The sequence below is a fragment of the Cyprinodon tularosa genome, unplaced genomic scaffold (genome assembly GCF_016077235.1).
Source record: "Cyprinodon tularosa strain WSP-4 unplaced genomic scaffold, ASM1607723v1 ctg9, whole genome shotgun sequence".
Lineage (NCBI taxonomy): Eukaryota > Metazoa > Chordata > Actinopteri > Cyprinodontiformes > Cyprinodontidae > Cyprinodon > Cyprinodon tularosa.
In genome coordinates this window covers 153,261-178,149 of record NW_024039673.1, presented here as the reverse complement: position 1 = coordinate 178,149, position 24,889 = coordinate 153,261, and the positions used below count along the sequence as shown (strand labels likewise).

Below are 24,889 nucleotides of genomic sequence, written 5' to 3'. Positions count from 1 at the left end.
GGGTATGTGCCAGTTGTTTTAAATTGTGAATTTGTAGCAATATTCAACGCAAAATAAAGATGTGTCACCTGAACCCGTTGAAAAATGGCTCCAATGGGTACCATGGATTTAAACTTCCATTGCTTCAAATTCTCTTTGCAATAAATTTGAACTTTCTCGTCCTTTAACCTTGTTAGTTTCTTGGGTCAGTGGCATAGTTACAGAGTGAATAACATTTCAATCTGAAAAATTGACACAGAAAGAAAAAGACAAATAGAAGAATTTTATTGATACGATTACTTTAGTCTTTGGCACTTAGACCTTGGCAAGAAACATTAGTGTCAAATGTTGTTTGATATGCATGCACAGTATGGTGCCAGACCAGTTGAAGTAAGACAGGGAACACAGTAAGAGTCCGGGAGGATGACCCTTTGTTGAAGCTTTAGCTACAATGATGGAGAAGGGGCTGGAGGTGGGTTGAATCAGGGTCATCTGAATCCAAGTCAGACCTAGCGCAACCACTACCTGCGCTTTGGGTAGCAGACTGAGTTGTGGATTACAGACCTTTTAAGATGAACTTTGCATGCTGATTGGGTTTTTGTGGAGGTGTGGTTCAAAGCTGATTAGCTTGTGTCAGAGGCGGACATGTTAAAACCCTTTCTGATGTTTCGCAAAAGAATATAGCAATTAAGTGTATGACATAAACAAAAGGCATGTCTTGAAGACATAAAATCTGGATGACTCTTAACTTTCTGCTTCTGAATGCAGAAAAAACAGAAGTAATTTTCTTTTGACCAGAGTCTGAAAAAGAAGCTGATTAGTCAGTCACTTCATTTGGATGGAATTAAATTGATCCCAGATGATAAAGGAAAAAGCCTTGGTGTTATTTTTGATCAGGACCTGTCTTTTAAATCTTATATAAAACAGGTTTCTAGAGTTTCCTTCTTTAATCTCCTGAATATATCCTGCCCACTTCGGCAACTTTTATAGACAGCTTTTATTGTTTCGTACTGTTTTCAGAACATTTCCATTTCTTAAAGTGCAGCAGTAATACATATGACTAATAAAGAATAAACCTAACAATTGAAGAAAAAAAAGAGTTCTGTCCTAGTACTCGTCGTCTCCCGCTCTATCCGAAACCGGGTCGCTGGGGCAGAAAACTAAGCAGAGACTCCCAGACTTCCCTCTCCGCAGACACCTCCTCCAGCTCTGTTGGGGGAAGCCCTAGGTGCTCCCAGGCCAGCCGAGAGACATAGTCTCTCCAGCGTGTCCTGGGTCGTCCCCCTTGGCCTCCTCTCAGTGGGACGTGCCTGGAACACCTCCCGGGGGAGGCGTCCAGGGGTCATCCAAAGAAGATGTCCGAGCCACCTCACTGACTCCTCTCGATGTGGAGGAGAACCGGCTCTACACTGAGCCTCTCCCGCATGACCGAGCTCCTCACCCTATCTCTAAGGGAGAGCCCAGCCACCCTGCGGAGAAAGCTCATTTCAGCTGCTTGTATCCGGGATCTCGTTCTTTTGGTCATGATCCATGACCATAGGTAAGGGTAGGAACATTGACCGGCCGGTAAATTGAGAGCTTTTTCTTTTCGCTCAGCTCTCTCTTCACCATGACAGACCGGTGCAGCGTCCGCATTATTGCAGCAGCCGCACCGATCCGTCTATCGATCTCCCGCTCCATTCTTCCCTCACTGGTGAACAGGACCCTAAGATACTTGAACTCCTCCACTTGAGGCAGGAACTCTCCTCCAACCTGAAGGGGACAAGCCACCTTTTTCCGGTCGAGAGTTCTGTTGACAGCTATTTAATTTCCTTATTGATTTAGAAATGCAAAACATACTCTGTCTAATTATACATTATACTGTGTAAAGTATGATCCCTTTTTGATAAAAAAAATAACGACAATAACAGTACAGATAGATATTTCTAATAATATCTTTACAATGTGAGGATATGTTTCTGTTAAAGATAAATAAGTGTTATATTTGCTATTATTTTGTCCATGTCTTTTTTTCCTTTCGCTCTGTTTTGCTGTGTTTTTTCTTCAATGAACATTCACTGTTGCAGATTTTTACAGAAGAGGATTAGGGCCACCGAAAAAAAAAGGTCAACTGATTTTTTCATTTAAATTCAGTTTAATATGGGGAAAAAAGTCAGAATTCTGACTTTTTTCTCAGAAATCTGACTTTTTTCTCAGAATTATTACTTTTTTCCCCATATTTTCTGTGACCCTAATCCTTTTACGTAGATTTTTTATTTCTGCCATAAAAAAATGTGTCCACTTGGTGGCAGTATCCCTCCCTAATCGCCTGTGCTCCGCTTTTAATGCGAACGAAGAAAAACCGCACAAGCTCCCAGGCAGAAAATGGCTGCTATGCATTGTGGCTTCGGTATCCCTGTTTTTTAAGACTTTATCTGTATTGTTTTGCCGGTATAAGAAATATCTCTAAAAGGAAAAACGTTATGTTCAAAAAGGCAAAAAGAGTGAACTTGCGGCGAAGGAATGACTCCGACGAGGATGAGCATGAGGACAGGCAGCCTCAGCCGCTGGCTCTGGCGCCCACATCCTTCGGGCCTGTGGTTGAAATCCCTTTCATGGAGACCAGCGGAGCTGCGAGCAGCGACGAGAACAGTTACAGTAACGGCTTTCTGTCCAACTTAAACTTCGCGAGACCTATAAAGAAGGAAAAGAAGATCAAAGATGTTGCTCCTGTCGCTCCTCCTACTAAGGCCAGTTTGCTGAGTTTCGACGATGAAGAAGGTAACCATGCTAATGTAGCTAGCTGGTTAAAATTAGCAAAATAAACTGTCAAACTTGAATCAAACCGTTGCTCTCATAAATGCAATCTCACACACATTTATTGCATGGGAGCTGTTTCTTTTCACCTGATTTAATTCTTGTCTGTCTGGTCATTGAAACAGAGGGATCCGAGGTGTTCAGAGTGAAGAAACCCAACCACAGCAAGAAGATTGTCAAGCAGCTGAAAAAAGAATATAAAGAAGATTTGCAGAAAACTGGAACTGTGAAACAGGAAACCAAATCAGGTGAGATGCACTGTTGAACATGTGCAAAGGCATAATGAGATGATATCCTCCAGGTATGTGGCAAAAGGAGAGAAAATAGTGAGTCAGTATCTGAATGACAGAAGGAGACTTGGTTTATCTGGGTAACATTCAGTATGGCTAGGAGATATTTTAGTAAAGGTTATTGGACACACAATAAGAACACCAAATGCATGTCTGGAGGTATATGATACATTTCTAGACATTTTGGAATAGTTTTATAAACAAATAAAATAATGTTCAGGTCCCCAGTTTCCTTTTTTACCAGTTTGTACCCGCATATCAACACAGCCTGCTTTCATTTCATATTTTTCAAAGATACCATTTGGTACTGTCGTGGGGGCAAAAAGTATTCAACCATTCACTCCTGTTAAATAAAAGGAGGATAAACCGGATTTCAGTCAGTCAACATTTTATTACGTCTTTGCTAAGAGAGAACCAGACATCATAGGATGGTAATCAGCCGTGTTCTGATCTTTCCCCCTTACTTACAATAAAGGAAATTAGTCTGAGTCAAAACATATTACAGACACTTTGGTTAAATTGTAACATGTTATGATTAAACCTTGAAAAAGAATCAGGTTGGTCATGGGAATAGTATTTTCTTCTATGCAAACACTCCTTACTCAGACATTGTGTGGCCTTGCAGGTGAAACAGACTGAGTAAAAACATTTTTCAGTGGATAAATAGCATAACTCAATATATGTAATAGGAGAAATATGCATTTTCCAACCACAGTACCCAAAAAATAGCATATTAATTTCTGATTATAGAAATGATCATACTTTTATCATACTTCACTATGCATGCAACTTTGTTATTAAGAGCGAAGTAAAGTTGGTGTTCATCAAATTGAAAAGGAAAAGGGATACAATGTTCATAAGAAAATGGTGGTAAGTGGATGATGTTCTTTATGACATAGTTCTGGACTCTTGGTAATTTATTCAAATATAAGAGAGAACAATCTTTGTGACATCCTGGAGACAGTATATTTATCCCTGTCAGAAGCTTTTTTTTCTTTAGAAGAAAAGGCATAATCAATGGATCATTATCTATACCTAAAACTTATATGTTGTGATTTAATGAATTCTGCGTTAAAAAAATTACATGAGAAATCTAGCTGTACATCCACAAAATAGAGGGTACTTTGTTTCATAAAGCGCAAAAAAGACATTTTTGTTTTTAAAAGCCCCTAAGGGGCTCAAACAATAGGCCCCCCCATTTCATCAAATGAGTTTTTTTTTAGACTAGAAGAGTTCTGCCTTTTAAGACAGGAAAGTATAGCAGTTAAAGTTGCTACTTGAGAAAATACTTAACCCTAGAGATAAAAATAGCTCTGTGATTCAAATTATAAATTGTATTTGGAATAAAAATGAGAGAACTAGGGGTGCTAAAAAACACATCCTCCAAAGACAGATATTTACATGGGAATGTGGCATATAATTAATTGACATATTACTGATCTGGCTGGATTTTATTCTGCTTTACTTCCATAAATTGCAGGATCTTCTTTACTTTATCTTTGCCAGAAGATTTAAACTTTAAAAGCCTTGCCCTCATAAGTTGCAAGTTAATTTATTTATAAAGGCTATTTTAATTATTGTGATCAATTTGCGCTGTCAATCCCGGCGCATGCGCGCTTCATTTGCAGTCTGGACGCTGAAACATCCTGCTTCTCTGACTGCAGCACTGAGAGGGATTCCTGCGGAGAGCGGGGTTGGGATGGGGGAGGCGCCTCACGGCAGCAGCTGCCGCTGGAGGACAAGAGTAGGAACGATACATGCTTTCACGTAAGAATCTCCAAAAGCCGCCAGTAACACCGTAAAAAGTCGCCAGATTTGTCGCTAGTCGCTTTTTTAAAAAAATAGTCGCTGGAGGGGTCTGAAAACTCGCTAAATATAGCGACAAAGTCGCTGAGTTGGCAACACTGCGCACCTGCAGCGCTGGCTCGCTCTGCCGTATTTTTTTTTCTTCCCCCGTTTCTGTCAAGTGGCAGTGATGACGGCGGCGGCGGATGACGCATTAATCGCGCGACACAACTAATCGATGATGAAATTCGTTGCCAACGCTTTTAAAAGTCGATTTTTATCGATTTTATCGATTTGTTGTTGCAGCCCTATAGCCAACATTCCAAAGAATGTTTTCAAGATGACTTGGATAATAGCATGTTGCGACAAACACCAGATAGTACGTTGGGACTTACTCAAAAGCCGATACCGTGACGTTACAAACCGGTAGGTGGCAGTAGTGTTCTCTGACAAACATGGATGTCTCTGGTGAAGCACATTCAAATTAAAATGACTCTTGATTAAAAACGTGTAGCATTTTTTGTGCAGTATGTAATAATTTTATTTTTTAAAGTACTTTCAGAAGTGTGAAATCTGAACTTGACCGGACTCTTCCTTAAAAATAGACTATAAGGGTAAGGTTAACTAAACCTCTAGTTAACCTCTTTTTTTGCCATAAGAAATCGTGCAAAACTGCAAAAATTGAAAAAAGACAGGAAGATCAAATTACTGTTGCCACTTTATTTTTGTTTTTTTTCAATAACTAAAATGTTTGGTTGGCAAGGCATTCGTAGTTTCTGTTTACAAAATCCCACATGCTCAGAATATGATAATGCAGTAACACAAGTAAAATGAAATCTGACACATATGATTTCATTCTATAAGATCCCTTTGATCAGTAGTTTCAACAAATGAGTTAACCAGTTAAAAAAAGAATACCTACTTTTATACATTCTTTTAAGTTATTATTTTTGAAAAGGTTTGTTTAATTTGACATTTAAGACCCTGGGAACACCTCCTGATTTAGTAAGATATATCCAACCTCGATCAAACCTTTTCCATTGCACACTTAAGATCAGTGCTACGTTTTAATTCAGGGCGACTTCTGCATTATCAAGTCTTTAAAAGGATCTGTTTCAGCTGTAATGAATGAACCGTTTTATTTGTTCATTTCACTTACAAAGGGTACGCTACTCTGGTATTAAAACTTTAGTCCTATTAAATTTTACTTATGGCCACTCTATACACCTTAAAACAACATATGCCTCTATTTTATGTTATAATGTGCTTGTTTTGGCTCTTGAGGGCTGGATAAATTGCAACGATGAGTCAGCTTCTACTAGTGGGCCTTGAGTTTGACATCTAGATTATTTTTATGTATTGTTTCAATATAAAAGGGTTGCAAAATATGAAATGTTTATTTATAAATTTATTTTTATGCATTTTACCAGATGTTCCACCTCCACCAGTGTTCACCGTAAAAGAGGAGGTTATCAGCAGAGCGAGCAGTGAACATGGGGAGGAGGAGATGGAGGTGGAGAGTGGCGATGAACAGGATGAAGACAAAAAAGCCCAAGGCGGTCAACTGTCCAGAGGCAGGAACATGGGAGCATCATTTAACACACTGTCGTCCCTCACTAGCCTAAAGCCAGGTACTGCTCCCTCAACTTTACCTTTCAGATAAGTTAAAACTAAAACAAAAAAAAAGAAATACTTAGATAAGAAACCTCAAATTCTGCTTCAGGAGAGATCCCTGATGCAGCGTTCATCCACGCTGCCAGGAAGCGCCGGCAGCTAGCCAGAGAGCTGGGCGGGGAACCCCCTCTGGTCGAAGCCGAGCCTTCCAAGAAACATCTGATGCAAGATGACAGAGATGGCAGCGATGATGAAGATGAGGACGAGAAGAGAATCCGCTTTAGTGGAGTCAAGAACAAAAGTCAGAGGCAGAAGATAGCCGAAGAGATTGGTACTGCACTGTTAAATAATTTATCACATGGACCATATTATACCATTCTCTATCAGTTTAAATAAACGTCCTCTTCTGATGTTTGCAGGTATTGAGGGTAGTGATGATGAAGCACTGGATACAGGCCATGATGAGGAGGTGAGCCGCTGGGAGCAAGAACAGATCAGGAAAGGAATCAGCATACCTCAGGTAAGCTGCATCTCTAACTCACTGAGATATACTGCAGAATTAAAAAATAAAATACCTGCAGTACCTCTGTGGACCCCTTAGGGGTCAAGGACCCCTGTTGAAGACCTCCTGTGTGGCGAATATTAAAACAAGGAGGTTGTTTTCATATCTACAAACACAACTGAAATAGTTGGCAGTTTAAAAATCAGCCACAATTTGTCCTTCTGTTTGTTGGATAAGTATTTGGAAATTAGATTGCTTCTCTGAGTGAGAAGATAAAGACTAGACTGTTATTTTCTTCCTTGTTGCTTTCTTTTTTAACTTAAGTCCTCAGGAGAAAGTAAAAGGAAAAACGAAAGGAGAGCAGAACTGACTTGGACATAGTCATTTTGTGTATGCAAAATGACAATAAAAGTTGTCTAAGTCAGTTCTGTTCTCGTTTTATAGTATTTCCTTTTTCCTCCCTTTATGCCTGATCTCCATTGTTTATTCTGCTTCTCACTATTGTTCTACTCCTTTTTCTTTCATTTCTTACTTACTTACATAATTTCTTACTTGCTAGACTTTGTCTTCTTCCCTGCTTCATTTCCCATTCCATCTTTACTTTATAAATTGAGCATATTTTTCAGAAGTATTTTTCTTTGTCAGGTTCCTACATGGTTTTTCTGTTGTTGTTTTTTTTGTTTTGTTTTTTTAAGCCAGACTTTGCTGAAAACATCTGCTGTGAAGTTATACTGAACAGTTATTTTGTATTTTTGAAATGGGACAAAAATGCACTGCGAACACCGAGATAATTTGGATCTGGGAAAGTAAAGTACAATTGTGTAAATAAATGCATAGGAACTCTTATTGAACCACTGAAATACGAATTACCCTTTTCATCTTTTTTCATTTTTGTTAAACTTAGCAGCTCTGCTTATCAAGGATATGCTTTGCTTGTTGTTATTTATCAGGTTCAAAGCAGTCAGCCAGAGGAGAGCACAGCCTACTACCAGAACAGCTATGAGACTCAACCCTATGGCTCCTCGTACAATATGCCTTTCACCTACAGTACAGTGGCTCCACAGCCTGGGAAGATACCTGGCCTCTCTGACAATGTCTCTGTTCACTACGGGGCCGCTGTCTGTGATTTAACCCCAGTATCCATCGATCTGGTAAAGAAACGCCTGCGGGATAGGTAGGTTTTGCAGGAGTTTGCTACTAAGTCTAGTATAAGTGCTCACCTCACCTGCTGCCCCCCTCGGTGTGCCATGGTCCTGAGCACCCAGCAGAGTTATCTACACATCAAATGTCCAAGAGGCAAAATATGTCTCCGCCTTTTGGTATTTTTCACCGTCTCTTTCCCACCCTAAATCTACCTTACTCGTTTTCGTTGTATTTCCTATCTCTATATAGGCTTTCCCAGATGCATGCAGGCAACAACGCGAATATCAAACGCTACGAACAGATCAGGGATGACCTGGAGTCCTCTGAGAGCACCATCCAGCAGCTTGAGGGTTCCTCCAACGATAATGCTGATCGATATAAATTCTTGCAAGAGATGCGAGGGTATGTTGGAGACTTGCTTGAGTGTTTCAGTGAAAAGGTAAGGGAGAATTTATCTGTGGTCTGATAAGCTGCTTGCTGTTTTGTGTCTGTAATCCGGGAACTTTATGCGAATTTGAACATATAAAGTCTAATAAAATAAAATTAATATTACTCATATAAGATGGTTGGAAAAAGTTTATATATATATTAAGTTTTAAACACTAATTGGAGCCCTAAAAAGACAGAATGTAATCACCAAGGAATGACATGAGCACAGATGTTTAGAACAAAACAAGAATATGTAATTAATCTGTCGATTTTAGAGATGCACAGAGAAATACTCTATTAACATATATATATTTTTTTCAGTTTATCTTATCAGAAACTATTATTATTTTATTTATTTATTTATTTTTTTGCTTAGGGCTTTTTGTTTCATATTCAGCCGGGTGCATTGGCAACAACACCGAATCCTTTTGTTAAGCTGTTTCAAAGTTTGTGAGTTATTCTAACTGAAGCCAGTGGATGTCCAAAGTTGTAAGGAATTTATAACTACCCATACCTTCTACTACACCATGCCTGTGGTTTAATTGGCATTCAAGAGGGTGAGAGAGAGAGATACTTTAAGCAGAACAGCAGCGCTAAAAGAGACCAGTGCATTTGTTCTGTTTGAACTTTCAGATATGAACCCTGTTCTTGTTTTGTATCATGTCTGATTGGTAAGTTTGGAAAGCCTTTTGAAAATCTTGGGATTTAAAATTGTATTCTTTAGGGAATACAAATGGAGGCTAAAGTTCTTTAATGCCAGTCACATTACTGACTGGTTTAAGATGACAAATTGTAACCTTGATCATTTATTCCTTTTCTCAAATAACTTTAAAATCCTATTTTACAGAGACTGCTCTCTAACACACCATGATGTAATCTCCCCTTAATGGCTGCTCAGGATAAGAATGTTGAGGGCGAAAAACATTTTAAATACTGTCTATATCTTTTTAAGCTTTATCTGTTTAAGAGAAATAGAACCGGTGTTTCAAAGCTTTATGAAAGGCAAAGATCAGAAGTCTTTCATAGCGTGTTGATATGGGCATCTCTGATGTATTTACAACTACATGCATGTCCAGACATATTAATCGAATCTTGATCTTGCAGCACCAGATTTCAGCTCATAATGCGCAGAATGATTGACAGAAAAGTGTGCTGTTTAATTTTACTTTAGGGTTCCTTTCATTCAGTGTGTAATGTTTGTACCTGAATCGTATGCTATCTGTATTTTGTTAAAAATTATACCTCTTCTGCTTTTCACTCTTAACTTTAGTTTACAACATTGAAGCGTAACAATACATTTTTTTACTAGAAACCAGGGATGATTTCTTTCCAGCCTTGTACTGTCCAACGTGTTGCTGTTAAAGTACGCCCCAGTGCCTCGGAGTCCCGCTTTTGCTAGGTCAGAGGTCACAAAAAGCATCATATCTTTCAGGTGCCTGCTGTCCTGGAGCTGGAGGCTGCCATGCACCAGTTACTAAGGCAACGGGCTGCACGGCTTGCCCAGAGAAGACAGGATGATATTAAAGATGAATCGTCGGAGTTTGCAAGCCTTTCAAGTCAGTCCATCTTGAAGGTTTTTATGATTTATTTGAAACAGCCTCGTTGGTTGTGTGCCTGAGCGTATGCTTGTCTTTGTTTCACATCCTTGTTCTATTTTGCACCCATTAATGTACGCTTGAAATTATGATTAAAGTTAATTGACTGGTGATTTGTGTGATTGAGCATGTGAGAGTATGGGAAGAGTGCAATTTGAGCTGCTGATTTTCGCAGCTGGTTGTTTTAACTTGGCTAAAATTATGAGCAATCAAAGAAAGATGTCATTAAACATTGGCTTCTGGCTTTACATTCTGAACTGGGGTTACAGCACGGTAAGTTCTATGAGATATTACACAAAGTATGTGTGACGGATCTACTTCTGCAGTTTATAATAGATTAAGGAGAAGGTTTGCATATTTAAAGGTTCATATTTCCCATCATGCTTTAGTGTTTTATCTCTGGACATTTAGGTTTTCTTCTCATAATACTTAGAATGTAACATAGGGGGAAATTAAAGGTTTTATTTTCTTATTCAGTTCAGCCTTTAACATTAAGCCTGTTTTTTTTTCAGATAAAGCTGTCATGGCGCCCAGTCTGGACTCATTGGGTCGAGACCGTGTCGCATACCAAGAGCACAGTCGGCAGAGGAGGATAGCTGAAAGAGAAGCTAGAAGGTTTGAAAGTTTTCTTTTTTCTCCAGCTGCTTTGCTTCTGCTTCTAGGGTGTTTGGTGGAGGGTTTTAACTCTGTTTAACCACCAGAGGGGGTAATTAGTCAGAGGATAATGGGTATGAATCAAACTCTTGAAAAGGCTGCTTTTTATTCGCTCTTCTCTTTTAAACTATTTTACTTATTTCAGGAAAAACTGGAACTGAGTTGTAAAAACAAAATTGAAAAGCAAAGATACTTCTGGGTAGAAACCGAATTTCTGTTTCCTTGAATGAATCATGTAATGATTTGAGATTTATTTATTTTGAAAATGTATTTAACTTAATTGAAACTTAATTCAATGGTTTTAAAACTCTATTCTTAGCTTGTATGTATTTTTTTATTGAAAATTTGATTAGTCTTTTTTTAACTTTAGTTTGAGAATTGTGAGAATTATGAGTGTCTACTCATAATCACTTGACAGGCACCTACAATAAAGAAACTGACAAATAGGGAAAAAAAAACAACTACAAAGTTTAAAGTAAATGAAAGACTAATGGAATATCCTGATATTTCTCTGTAAATGGATATATTAGGACTTCCAGAAACTGGATATCAAAGTATTCTATAAGCTACAGCCTAGTCAGATTGTTTAGGCTGTTTGAATTATATCAGAGCCCTTTTTTTATCTTTACAATTGGAGTGATTAATTGGTTAACTTAAAATCTGGACTTTTTTTTTTTTTTACCGAAAAAAATGCACCTCTTTGACTTCTGCAAAAATCGAATTTGTCATAGTTTCATTATTTATTGGGAAATATTAACAAACATTTTGGTAAAAATAAAAGCTACTTTATGAAAGAACTGTGTGAAAATCAATTAATTCGATTCGGTAAAAAAAAAATCTGTTTTTTTTTTTTACTCTTATTGCCCTATTTGCAGTATTCTCTTTTATTCTCATTAAAAACATGTTAAAACAAACCTTTTTTAAGTAAGCTATGAAAAGCATTCAGGCAGTCAAACTGACCCATTTTCCGTTTAAACAATGGTGATTATGATGCTTTTCTAACAGTTAGTTTAATAGAATCATTTTGCATGCAGACCTTTAATCTAACAGGCTGTATTTGTGTTTGGGACCAGAACTCGTCGACGACAAGCAAGAGAGCAGAATGGGAAAAGGGCTGAGCATAAAGAAGGCCTGTCATCTGATGATGAGGAAACTTCTACTGACATCACCAGCTTCAACATGGAAAGAGGTAGGCCTACACATTTTGAATGCTGCAAAACAATAATAGTAATAATAATTAAAAAAATACTTATAAGAAGTGAAATTCTGAAATCCCAGCAAGATATTTGAGCAAATCCTTACCCTCACATTTTGTCCCATCCAGACCGTATCAAAGCAGAAAGTAAAAAAGTATTTGAGGATGTGGTGGAGGACTTTCATTCTCTTGACTGCATCAAATCCCATTTTGAAGTGTGGAGAAAGGAATACCCGGACTGCTACAGAGACGCTTACATCGGCCTCTGTTTACCCAAACTCTTCAATCCTTTAGTTCGTCTGCAGCTCATCACATGGAACCCTCTCGAGGTAAAGATATTTTTTTTATGCCAAAATTAGCATTTTCTGATTGAAAATATAATGTTTTACAACTGTTTTTTTATGTGTTATTTATGTAGGAGCCGTGTCCAAACTTTGAGTATATGCTGTGGTTCGAGTCTCTTCTGTTTTATGGATTTGAGGAGCACATAATGCTTCAAAAAGAAGACGAGGACATTGGATTGCTTCCCGCTATTGTAGAGAAAGTTCTTCTATCCAAACTGTCAGGTAGTGAATTCTGTATAGCTGCACTAGGTACTTTATTTATTTGCATGAAAAAAGTACAAATGTTTACCATGTGTTGTGTTTGTGGTAGTGCTGGCAGAGCAGGTGTGGGACCCGCTGTCAAGCAGTCAGACAGCAAGGCTGGTGAGCTTCATTCACAGACTTGCTGGAGGTTATCCAACTGTGCTGCATGGAGACAACCAGTACACACAGGTAGAGCAGGCTTTCCTTGATGTCTGCAAACAAGTACCAAAATGCACCATAACAAATCTGTTTAATTAAAAAGAATTTGAGTTAACTTATTTTTGTCTGTTAGGAACTTTTGAAAACGATAGTCATGAGGACCAGGCGGACTCTGGATGAAGACATCTTCCTTCCACTTTACCCTAAAAAGTATGTTTAAAAAATACAATTAGTATTTTTTATTGTAAATGATCTGATCTTTATAAGAAAATCTGTTTTCTATTCAGTGTTATGGACAACAAGAACAGTGGTGCCTACCTGTTCTACCAGCGACAGTTCTGGTCCTGCATAAAGGTATGTACTCAGAGGTATCAGAAATATTAATGATTATTACTCAAGTAGAAGTATAAATCCTACTGTATAAAAACACTTTTTAGAAGTTATAGTATCAACTTAAGCTGTTTACTCAAGTAAAATTGTAAAAGTACCCTTTTTAAAACTACTTAAAGTATAAAAGTAAAAGTAATGTAGTAAAAAATTGACAAAAATGTTTCAAAATTCTGGATGATAACTTCCTTGTACTTAATTTCCTTATTTTTATAACTAATAGCAGCAGTGTTAATTTTAACTTTGCATCATCTGAGAAACTATTTATTTTGGTGCAGTAAAGAATCCAAAAACAAAGAAACTAATTGTCTTTATAGCCATAACAACAATGAGCTTAAATGAAACAAATCTAACGAGTCTATTTTTAGAATTTAAGGAGTAGAAAGTAGAGATGGTTACAAAACAATTTAAAGAGTAGAAGTAAAAAGTTGTCTAAACGTATTTACTCCAGTAAAATACAGATAGCCTAAATTTCTATTTAAGTACAGTGACAAAGTATTTGTACCTTGTTACTTGACAACTTTGTACTTTTGGTCCTTTTTATGTCGTTGTTTTTTCCTAAATCAGCTATCAGTCAGTCACTGGAGTCCCACTGTATGAAATCTAATTTAATCACTTATAGAGATCTGGATAACTTTAATAAGAATAAGTTTATGTATGCCAACTGTTTGTATATCTATTTGTTACCTAAAATATTTTCATCTTTTTGTTTCTTTTTTCATTAGCCTGCTTGTGTAAAAGATTATAATTTGCCTTCGTTTTTGAGTAACTGGCAGAAACGCCACAAATTAACCTCGCATTCAATGCAGACAAGGGGAAATATAAGTGCTTTAGCTTTTTAAACAAAATAAGTAGTTTAAACTGTTCAATAGCAGTCAACATTTTTACACTCAAAAAAGAAATTAACAGATAAACTGTTTCAGATAATGTTTTATTTTTGAAAATGAGGGATTGGATATATAGGGCTGTACAATCCTCTGCTTCTCTGTAAAATTAAATGTTTCACCACAGTGTTGGTTTATGGTTTATGAAATTAAAACTAATTAGTTATGTTTCTTAGTGTCTAAAGTGTGGTTAAACTATTTTTTTATACAACAGAATTTAAACTTTAATCCAGAAAAAGACAATTTCATTATAAGAGAAACACAGAATCTAAAATTAATCAACTAAGCAAAAGCAAAGGCATTAAGATGGTGATGTGCAATGTTACTTGCACTTTTTATAGAGGAGTTAAACACTTAAAAACCAAAAGATAAAGTTATGCATTCTGCTTCAATAATACATTTTCTTTGCACAGCTGCTTGGCAACATCATTCAGTGGGATGGCATCTTATCCTTTTCCTGTCTGAGGGATCTGGCTTTGGACAGCACTCTTAACAGATACATCCTCTCTGCACTTCAGAGTACAGATATAGGAGAGGAGAATGTGCAGAAGTGCCAGAAGGTGAGATATTCAGATTAAAAATTATATATATATATATAATATAATAATATAATATATATATATATATATATATATATATATATATATATATATATATATATATATATATATATATATATATATATATGAGTATTGTTTTCCTTGAAATTCTTTCTAAATATTTAAAGAAGAAGCTAGTAGGCATTTTTTTTTCTGGTTCATGTTCTTGTGTAAAAAATGTGACAAAGCAATGCTTTTCCCTGTGAAATTAGAACAAGTTGTGTGGAAGGACAGTGGGTTACAGGGTCACTTTTATTTGCCACAATACAAACAAATTAAGTGATATTCAGAGAGGGCATTTAAGGTAGCATCATCACATCAAAGCAACATGTTCATTCAGGAACCTTTCAGCTGATTGACTGGATGCTGTTTAGATGCATGTATACCCACTTTGATATAGAGCTAAAATAACTAGAATTCTAAGAATTTCTTGTATTGTTTGAATGCATTTTTATGATTTGTGAGAATTTTTTGTAGGGTTAAGCCCCTTAACTTTGTAGTTTTAAGTTATTTAAAATAAAGCATAAAGAGTTTGTAAATTTACTATTTTCTGTAAATTTCTTAACTTAGTTAAAAATAAATGATGTGCCTTACATGTAAAAATGAAACCATTATTATAAAAAACTATTATATAACATTAGTTATTACACTTTTTTTATGAATTTCTTTTAAGCTCTTCAATCCAAATCAGGTGTTAAACCTTTTTTTTTATTTGTGACTCACTGTTAAAAGTCACTAAAATGGTTGGTTGTTTTTCAGGTGGTGGAGTGTTTGCCAGTACAGTGGTTCTCAGGGCTGAAAGGCCAGCAGACCCTTCCTCAGTTGGAGCCATTGTGTCGCTACCTCACACACCTAGCTAACACTCTGCACCGCAGCAGTGTGCGGGGTTCTGATATTGAACGGCGCACCGCTAAGTAAGAAATACTATGTTCATCTTTAGATGATTCTGATTATGGTTTGTCTTTGTTTAAAAAGTTTTTAGGCATTCATGTAGGACTGAAACAATTGGATTAATTTTGATTAATTGATTATCTAAATAATTGTCAATTAATTTAGTAATTGTTAACTGGAGTATAGAGACTCTAAAACGTGCCTTTACCTGACAGAGCAACCCAGTTAGAGCAGTAATTCTATTAAAATTGTAAAAAAAAAAAAAAGAATTTTGAATATTTTGCATTTAAATTCAAGAAAATCTTGTTTGTCCGTCGATTGCTCTAACCAGCCTCCCTAAGTGTGAACATTTTCGTTTCTCCTGGTTTGATTTTGTAAAAGGTCTTTAAGGAACATTTGGCTAACCAATTACTAATCGATTAATTGAAAAAATAAACAACAGGTTAAACAATTTGCAAAATATTTTTTTGTTTTAGTCCTACATTCATGTTTGTTTCACTTTTGTTTTTAAATTTAATCACTGTATTGTTTTTACATATTCCTATAATGCTTTTCATACATCCTGTGTCTACCAATAGGGAGCAAATAAGGGAAGTGGTGAAGATGTTGGGACGCATGAACGCCCTGGACCACATCATCGCCGTGGCAGAAGAGCAAGGCGTTAAAGACATCAAACAGCTCATGGAAGTGAAATAATAGAATACAACCAGAGACTGCTCTTCCTCTACCTTTTGTTCTGTACATTGGAAGCCAATTAGGGTTGGTTGGAAAATGTGCAATAGGAGAAATATTAATTCAGCACTTGTTGCATTCACAAGATTAGAGGACTCTGTAAATATTGTGAATAATGTACAGTATTCTTTAACACCAGCTGGCACAAAGCTGAAATAAATTCCTGTTTTGCTAAATCAGAAGGCACACAATGGATACATTTTAGACCCATAATTTATTATAAAAATGTGTCATCCTGAAAACATTTTTGAATGTCTTGACTCTCAACCCCACTATTTAGTTGTTGTTTTTTACTGCTAACATTGGCTTTGTTCAGATTGTGTTAAAAGATAGATGTTACTTGCTTCTTTTTTTCAGCCCAGTCTTAACCATAAGCACCTTCATCACATTCAAAATGTTCTGAAAGTTTGTAAGTTATGTTTTTATTCTGTTTTTCTGTGAATAAAACAAATGGTATTCGAGTTCCATAATCCCTATTGAAATTGATAATGTATATAAAAGTGCATTTCAAGTCCTAATTTCTGCTCATTTGAATCAATCGCTATTAACCTCTATCCATTCGGGCATTTCATAACTTTGATCAAAGTTACTTAAAACATTCAGAGGTTTAAAGTACATGAAAAAAATTAGCTATATTCAGGAGTTTTCAATATAAAAGGGATAAGTAGAATTAAATCAGAAAAAAATGAAATACCAAAGGGAATAGATATTGAACATTTTAATCTATTAGGTTTTTTTATTACATTTGTATGAAGAAACTAGTCACACACCTTGCTTAGATGTGAATTCAACCCATTCCAACCAAACTAAAGCTCTTCTTTTTCCTTCACTTTGACTTTACTTCTTTCAAAAGTGGGAGACATGTCAAGTAATTGACTCAGCCATTCTTTCAGTTTGGATTGGGCTATTTTCTTGCTTGGAGGTCTTTATTCCTCTATTTACCTTCTTTCCAACTACCAGGTCATCCTTTATAATGATGTAGTTTTCATTTGAGATGTTCTTTCCACAGCAAAGGCTTTCTTAAAAAAAGAAAAAAAAACACTCACTGGAACAATTAGAAATTAGAAAAAAGGACAATATAGCCTTGCACATTGCCAGTAGAATATTATGAACTTTAGAGGCTTAGGTAAGGTTATCTATGCTTTAACCAATTGTATTACTGTTGGTAATTAGTTATTTTATACAGGTTGCTGGTTAATATTAGGCCACCTCATATTAACTGGCACATTGGCAGAATGCTTTTCTAAACATTGACAGCAGTTTTGTAGGCTTCTTGTTACTTTGTATTTTTTCTCCATCAGATTTTCAATACTTAATCCAGGTTTTTATTTATAACTAGACTGCAAAAAACGGTCTAGGAATAAGTCTGTCTTAAATTAAGTGTATTTACCCTGGATTTGAGTAGCTAAATAAGATGTTTTGCCAGTGGATTGGAGATTCTAAATAAGGTAATTAGATAATATACACTTGAAATAAGACGATTTTTTTTTTCTTATTTTAAATGTATATTGTCTTGTTCCATTGGCAAATTGTCCCTCTTACCATCTCAATTCAAGAAAAAAACACATTTCAAGAAAAATGACTTATCTAGATTTTGATTTTTTTTTTCAGTGTACATTTAAAGACAGGTTTGCTATAACCCTAACCCTTTTTATGTGTACAGAACAGGTAATTTCCGACATCTGGTTCGAATTGTATATGAGTTGCCTCATGAGATATATTTAACTATTTTGTTGTTCACATATGACAATTATTTTTGCAGCTGTATTGCTATTTGCCTCTAACCAGTCCAGTCCTTCCCTTTTTTGGGTAAGATCTAAAGTCAGAGTTCAGGAGGGGTAAAATTTAGGAATATCTGAGCTGTTGCCAAAGTCTCAGATTAGTCTGGATTGGGTTGAAGTACTGCTTCTAATTGCAGCGAATTAACCTATCAATTTTATGAATGGCCTCTGAATCTGTCCCAGACTCTTGAATCAGTTTCACACTCTCTATATTGCTGGTATCCAGTTTCCACCCCTAGTTAACCTTCTGTTAGTAGGTGATACTATCTCTAGGCAGATTGTCACTTTTGAAATGTGATTTATCCTTTTGCAGGTTACCAGGAACTTTGCAGTCCAAGGTCATCATTATGACCACAACGTTATTTATATGTTTATAATTATAATATTAGTAAATACACTAATAACATTAACTTTTGTCTTTTGACCTGAGTTACTAAGAAACTTTGCAAAGATACATTATTTTAGACCAGCTTATACACATGCAACATGCTTTGTTAGTGTTTTGTGAACTTTTAAAGATCAAACCAAATTCAGAAAGCTTATAAAGGTTTTCTAATTGGTTTTGAAATCTCTTTTTTTCGTAAAAATAAATCAATATCGGAGCTGTTTTTAATCACTAGACCCAGCAAAGTAATAATCTGATTTGAATAGTAATGAACGGGCGGAGCTGCGTTTGGGTGACTCCCTCCTCCGCCTGAGCAAGTAGGCTACTACCAAAAAAATCATAAAGTACTATCTACCTTTACGGACACTTGTAAAGCTTATTAAGCAGTTAGTCGCGGAGTTTTTTTTTTTTGTTCTTGTTTTTTTTTTTTTTGTTCAATTGTTTATTCTGCAGACTTTTGGAAACTCTTATGTTGGAGCTCTTCCTTGCGGACAGACGGGGCTTTGGCACTACTCAATTGTAAATACATTCGCTTGTATTCCCTGTTCTTTTTTATTATTATTTTGCATCCAAGTTTAGATAAAAAATGTTCTGATATAGTCCAAATTAATGCTGTGGCCCTTAAGCTAATGATAGCCTTTGAACGCATGTGTCTTAATTTTCATTATTTTTTTTTTTAAGTCTTTCTGGATGTGCAAGCAGAGAACTGAGTTACATAATGTCCTATTTCCTCGAACACAGCTTGTATTGGTGTTGGTTGATCCCTGATGCAGGTTATTTAAAAAAAAAAAGGGGGGGGGGGCTTAGAACTGTCGGGACAATCAATTTTTTATATTTAAATATCTTTCTTTAACTCATCTGAGTTCTGGTGTGGGAAGAGCTCTTATGAACGATTCAGCGGGTGGGCCGTGAAGGCAACATGCGGAGTGAGAGCAACAAGTGGTCTCTGTCAGTGAGTGTGAAAAGAAAAATTGTTTCGCAATCGAGAAATAAGCAGACTTTTCAGCTTCTGAAGATTCTCACTCATCCATAGTAATGTAAAAAAAAAAAAAAAAAAAAAAAAAAAATTAAACGTATTTTTTAAATCGTTTTTGACGTTAAATTAAATACAAAATAACTCACCATGAACAATGTTATCAGTTTAATTTGGTCTCTGTTTTATTAGGGAATATATTGCTTTGAGATTAAAAATGTATTTAAAAAAAAAACAAAGGGGCCAAAATTTGCATAAATTTTAATTGGTCATATTTTTATTTTAAAAAAGAACAGCTTGACAGCAGATTTTTCAAGTTATATTCCCACAAAATGTTCATTATGTTGTTTTCCAACTCAATAATATTCTGTGATCAGCTCTTACCTTTTCCTGTCTAAAAATTAAATGCGTAATAGAAATACATTGTCATGTCAAATTAAATACATATAGTTTACTTAGTAAAACTCAGGAATCAGTTGTTTTATTATTATTATTTTATAAAATCTTCATCAATAGCTATAAACCTAAATATAAACTCATGTTTATGTATCTACAAAAATAGCAGCATTCCATGGCAATGTGTTGTTGGAAGAAAGGAGAAGTTGATAACTACTATGTTTAAGAAAAGCATGTCCTTTTAAAGAATGGGGTGGTGAGAGCTGACCTTTTTAGATCCTAAGAGCAACAGTTCAGCTCAGCTTCACTCATTCTAACTTTAGCTGGTCCTAAAGTAGGTCAGTAGTGAGCAAAGCTGCAGACTGCACTAATGCAGGTCCAGTGTGAGTCTAAGGAAGCTTTCCAGGTTCTGTGAAATTGGGAGCTTCATATTTCATCTCTGCTGCATTAGTCCAGTGAGGGCTTGATAGTACCAGCGCAAACTAGTTATTGTGACACAGACATAATGTTGTGCGTTGCCTCACTATAGTGAAAATACAAATTCTGAGAAAAGACTTTGTTTTCTAGATACCAGGACACCAACATATATGTAAAATTACATTGTTTCGCTCTGAGGAAATAAATAGCAGCTTTTCTTACTGATATTGCTTTTTTTTCTTTGAAAAATAAAAAAAGAGGATAATTGCATGTGTTTCTTGGCATGGTACTATCGCTTTAAGTGAAAAGCTGATAGCAGTCAAGCTTTGTTTCCTGAAAACATATGATTACATCCCAGAGCTTTAAGATGGAAGCAGTTGTGTTATTTAATCACACAATAGAATCTCATTTCTCCTTTTTTTTCTTGTTGACTAGAAAACATTTTGTGGTTTTATATTAAAAATTGCCAAACAGCAAATATACAATGAAGGTGCTGCTGAGATACCTGTCCTTCGTTATCAATAGATTCTGTTTGTGTAGGAAACATTTTAGCCTGACACAGTTCATTGTTATTGGACCGCCATTACTCATAGATTATATCAATGCAGGTGGTGCAGCCGATGATGGTGCCTTGACTTACAGTAGGGTGTGACTGTGTGCTGAATGCAAATAAGCCGCTTCCTTTTTTGGGGGTCGTTACAGACCTTTTCATTTGGATAAAAGTGACTATAGAGAATAGGACATGCGCAGTTATTTACATACACTTAAAAATGACGGATAAGCTTTTTTTTTTGTCTCTGATTGTGTGATTTATAAATGGCAGAGGCATCCTTTACCAATATTTCAAAGTTAAAAGTTTACATATATTTCCTATTTTGCTGTTACCATAGGTTTCTTTTCGATAACCAGCACTAGCTTTTTATGTCTTTAGATTTGTGACACCCACTTGAAAACAATGACAATGTTTTCCTTAGGCCATTTTGTTACACATCTAGCTGTAAACATAGTTTTATTTTTCACTTGGATGACCCATTACTGTCCGATTGTTAATGTCCTTATATATTTAGATATTTTTGAATTCTACATTTTTTCCGCTTTATCTATTTGAGTAATTGTTTCGTTCTGTCCCGCAATAAATTACCCACACAGCATGATGTTGCTATTCCTTCATCTCACAGTTGTGATGGTGGTATCAGGCTCTCAAGCTTCCTTAATCTTTTTTCAAATATAAAAACGGTATTAAGGTAATTTTGCTGTAACATTTTAACAGTTCATGGAAGTTTTTTTTTTACTTATTTATTTATTTATTTAAGTAATGTATTCCTTATCACAGAATGACATCTCATGAGGGAGTCACAGGACTTAATTCCTTGTAGAGAATAGAAGTATATCAGCTTAATGGAGTATTTTCACATTATCTTAAGGGGTTGATATAGAAATTTTGCTGCAAATCATGTTCATCTCTAGTGCAATCGTTGATACAAATGAAAAGATGAACACTGAACTTTTAGGCCTCTAAACCAAAGAATAAATCAGACTTCTGGAAATTCACATTTCTCTTCTATTTAAAGGCATAGCAACCTTAATCTTACTGTATTTAAGCTCCCTTAATTTAAAAAGGGAAATAACTCAATCCCTCTATTTTTTCGGCCATTAGCCAACATAAATTATTTAACAAATCATAACTAACCTCAAACAGGACATATTTCATTTGATAAGAAACAGGGAAAAAAAGTAATACATTTTTTATATCTGGTTTAGGCATCTGGTGTCAATTGTATTTAAAAGTTTAAATACCGATTACTGATATGTCTCCCAGAAAATGCTAAGTAAACGTCAGATTCAAATTAAACTATAATCTTTTACACATACAGGGCCTTGCAAATGTTTTCACATCCCTTCAGCTTTTCAAAATTTCCTCACTTTACTGCAAAAACTTAATCAGTGTTCCTCTGATTTTATGACAGATCAACATTAAGTGGATAATATTTGTGAACTGGAATAAAAATTGATTTGAACATGATTTAAAAGTACAAATCGGAAAAGTAGTCATGCAGTTGTGTCCCTCTCCGTCCATTCTTAAACCTCTAAATACAATACAGTAAAAGCAACCGTTTAAATTGTGCTCCTCAAACCTAGATTTAATAGAAGAGTGGAAAGTAAAAACATTGAAAAGAAAGCCAAAAAGTATTGTGGTGTTCTTGATGAATTGTGATAGCAACAGACTGTGAGGATGCTTTTCTTCGAGCAGGACAAAGAAAGCAGGACAGAATTCAATGTATGTTGGATTGAGCTGGAAAAGAAAAAACAAAAACAGTTTCCATAAAAGGTAGTTCTATAAAGAATAGATGCACTAGGGGCTTCATTTCACTAATCTGCAATATTTTGTGTTGGTCTTATTTCAGATCTTAGAAGATTGGAGCTCCATTTTCTATTTCTAATGAGGTGTTGCAAATTAATATACAACCCAGGTTAAATACAGTATGTCGAATAAGGTATAATTTTTTAAATCTTTTTTTATCAAAAGACTATAATGCTGCAAAAAATATAGCGGTACATATTTTTTAGCATTTTTGCACATCCATATTAGAGGCACAGTACATGTTAACGTTATTGAATAAAGTATTTTGTTAATTGGGGTTGAAAACTTAGAACATCTGTGAATGCAGCTATGTCTAAGTAGTATTTAAGTAGGACGTGACTCTGTTTTATCTCTGACATAACATTTCTGAGGGTGAAACTGTGCTAAATTCATGGTCCACCGTTATTGGTCCCTAGGTCTCACACCCCTTCTAGTGACCAGCTGTGCCCTCCCTTTGACAGACATTACGTCTACTTTTCTGATAACAGATTTACCGTATTGTAATTATTTTGATACATGCAGTGGCTTCAGTTAATGCATTTGTGTGAGAAGAGACTATAAGAGTCAACCGCATCATCAAGCTCAAAATTGCAATTGTTACAAAAAGTGAGTTATCTGAATTTGCATACTTTAATTTAATCCCTATAGATGGAATCAGTTTATCATAATGATTTAAGACTAAGTGAGCATGGTAGGATTTACATTCTGATGCATTTAGGCTTGTGCGAAGCAGGTACTTGTTGGGAAATTTGAAAAGAAATGAAAAAAGGACTCTTGCAAATGTATGTAAACTGATGGTGTAACTGCAACTTTTTCATCGTGCATGCTCTTGCTTGACTTCAAGCTGCTTGGAATAGCCAACGCATGTGATTCTTCCATATTCTATTTTAAAATCCTGGCAGTCTATCAGCTTGCACTTCTTACAGCAGTTGAAAAAAGTTAGCATAAATAATATCGAAGGACTTCATTATTTGAAATCTTTCAGACAGATTGATGTTTAAAGTTCACCACTTTAAGGTAAGTGCTTATGAGGGGTTTATTTTTTCTATTTAGCTTTTTTTCCCCCCAATTAATATAATCCTCACTAGGCGCTCTTTACCCAGACACTCAAGGTTGTTTCAGTTGGTCATGATAACCTCTTGTTAAGATGTCATTTTTCTGTGTTGTTATTTATATTAACAGAAAACTTGACGGTGTAGTCACGTCAGAGAGAGGTCACATGATTCAGACGGGCTACCCTACTTTAGCTGTGTTTGTGTATGTGGCCGGATAATCGTCTCTCAGTATTTTACAACTTCCTCTGTTTATCAGCAAAACTAAACCTAGTCTAACAGTCACTTGTTGCATATATTGACAGATTGAAGGGTGTTTAATGCCAGAAAGGAAGGGAACCTGCATCCCCTGTTTAACAACATTTCTCAGGAGCATACAGTCAGTTTTACTGTTGGTTTAAACACATTTTATGATCTGTGACACCATGTGAAAAACAATGACACTGCAACCTAGAGGAACCAATGTTAATGACCTCCTGATGTTTATAATATGGGTGATTTGGCTCTCCACTCAGGGTAGCAGATCTTGAGGGGTTCTATGGATATTTACTAGAGGGAAAACATTCCTCCTACCACCTGAATTACCTGCATTTAGTTAGCCTTGTGAGACCATCCTGATCTCGCGAGCTTTCAAGATTTCACTCGCTAATCAGTCTGGAGACTCTCCGTTAAAGAATATTTGGAGCCGTTCACCAAACGAACGTCCAATCAGCGTTGGCTTTGAGGCGGGTTGAGGTGTGACTCAACGAGAAGCGCGACAGTTCAGTCTAAAGAACATGGCGGCTTCAGCCGATGAAACTAGCGTTAGTGTGGCTATCAAGCAAGTTTTATCGGAATTACAGAGTATTTCTTCACTGAAAGAAGAGCAAAACACTGCTCTGGAGGCTTTTCTCAGAGGAAAAGATGTTTTTGCTCTTCTCCCGGTTTCGGCAAGTGTAGCCTGGCTTGTGGTTGTGTTTTCGTCGTCGCTCGTTAGTACGTCATATGCTTCGTTGATCTGATTGGTTTATTTGGCCCGTCTATCACCAACATAGGCCAATCGGCTAACCAGTATTTTCGCCCCTTCCCAAAATTACTTCAGCGGAAGGTTTCCAGATGGATATGTGGAGCCAATCCATCTGGCGGAGTCACGTTAGCATTTAGTACCTTTCCAATGAAACCACATCAGTATACATCCTAAATTATAGCTAATCTAGATAAGGTGCCCTATACATTTCAATGTTTCTTTGGTATTTAGAGACCTTGGATGGAGACAACTGTAAAAAAAAAAAAAAAAGTATTTAGTATTATTAGACCATACTT

At 36.0% G+C, this 24,889-nt stretch overlaps 2 protein-coding genes across 4 annotated transcripts in view; both read left to right on the top strand.

The window, feature by feature from the left end:
* The first annotated feature begins 2,307 nt into the window (after nucleotides 1-2,307).
* Nucleotides 2,308-16,682, top strand: paxbp1 (PAX3 and PAX7 binding protein 1). Its single transcript, XM_038273967.1, has 18 exons — nucleotides 2,308-2,739; nucleotides 2,901-3,023; nucleotides 6,281-6,481; nucleotides 6,574-6,795; nucleotides 6,884-6,984; nucleotides 7,917-8,140; nucleotides 8,359-8,548; nucleotides 9,971-10,094; nucleotides 10,646-10,748; nucleotides 11,861-11,976; nucleotides 12,112-12,311; nucleotides 12,401-12,548; nucleotides 12,637-12,758; nucleotides 12,862-12,938; nucleotides 13,016-13,082; nucleotides 14,413-14,559; nucleotides 15,358-15,512; nucleotides 16,068-16,682. The coding sequence occupies exons 1-18, from the start codon at nucleotides 2,442-2,444 to the stop codon at nucleotides 16,183-16,185; spliced, it is 2,736 nt and encodes a 911-aa protein (XP_038129895.1). The 5' UTR covers nucleotides 2,308-2,441; the 3' UTR covers nucleotides 16,186-16,682.
* A 2,006-nt stretch (nucleotides 16,683-18,688) lies between these two features.
* slc7a1a (solute carrier family 7 member 1a) overlaps nucleotides 18,689-24,889 on the top strand; it is a 29,376-nt gene continuing 23,175 nt past the window's right edge. Inside the window, exon 1 of one of the 3 annotated variants that reach the window (XM_038273995.1) lies at nucleotides 18,689-18,906. The gene's annotated coding sequence lies outside the window, so the exon portion shown is untranslated. Of the gene's footprint in view, nucleotides 18,907-19,216; nucleotides 19,340-24,889 lie in introns of those variants that run through there. The other 2 variants (XM_038273997.1, XM_038273996.1) reach the window with 2 other exon arrangements.

What these genes read in the sequence shown, in the direction of transcription:
- paxbp1 (XM_038273967.1), top strand. Translation starts at nt 2,442, where the DNA reads ATGTTCAAAAAGGCAAAAAGAGTGAACTTGCGGCGAAGGAATGACTCC. An exon ending in GAAACAGGAAACCAAATCAG is followed by an intron (nt 3,024 to 6,280) that starts GTGAGATGCACT and finishes GCATTTTACCAG; the next exon opens with ATGTTCCACCTCCACCAGTG. An exon ending in TCTTCTATCCAAACTGTCAG is followed by an intron (nt 12,549 to 12,636) that starts GTAGTGAATTCT and finishes TGTTTGTGGTAG; the next exon opens with TGCTGGCAGAGCAGGTGTGG.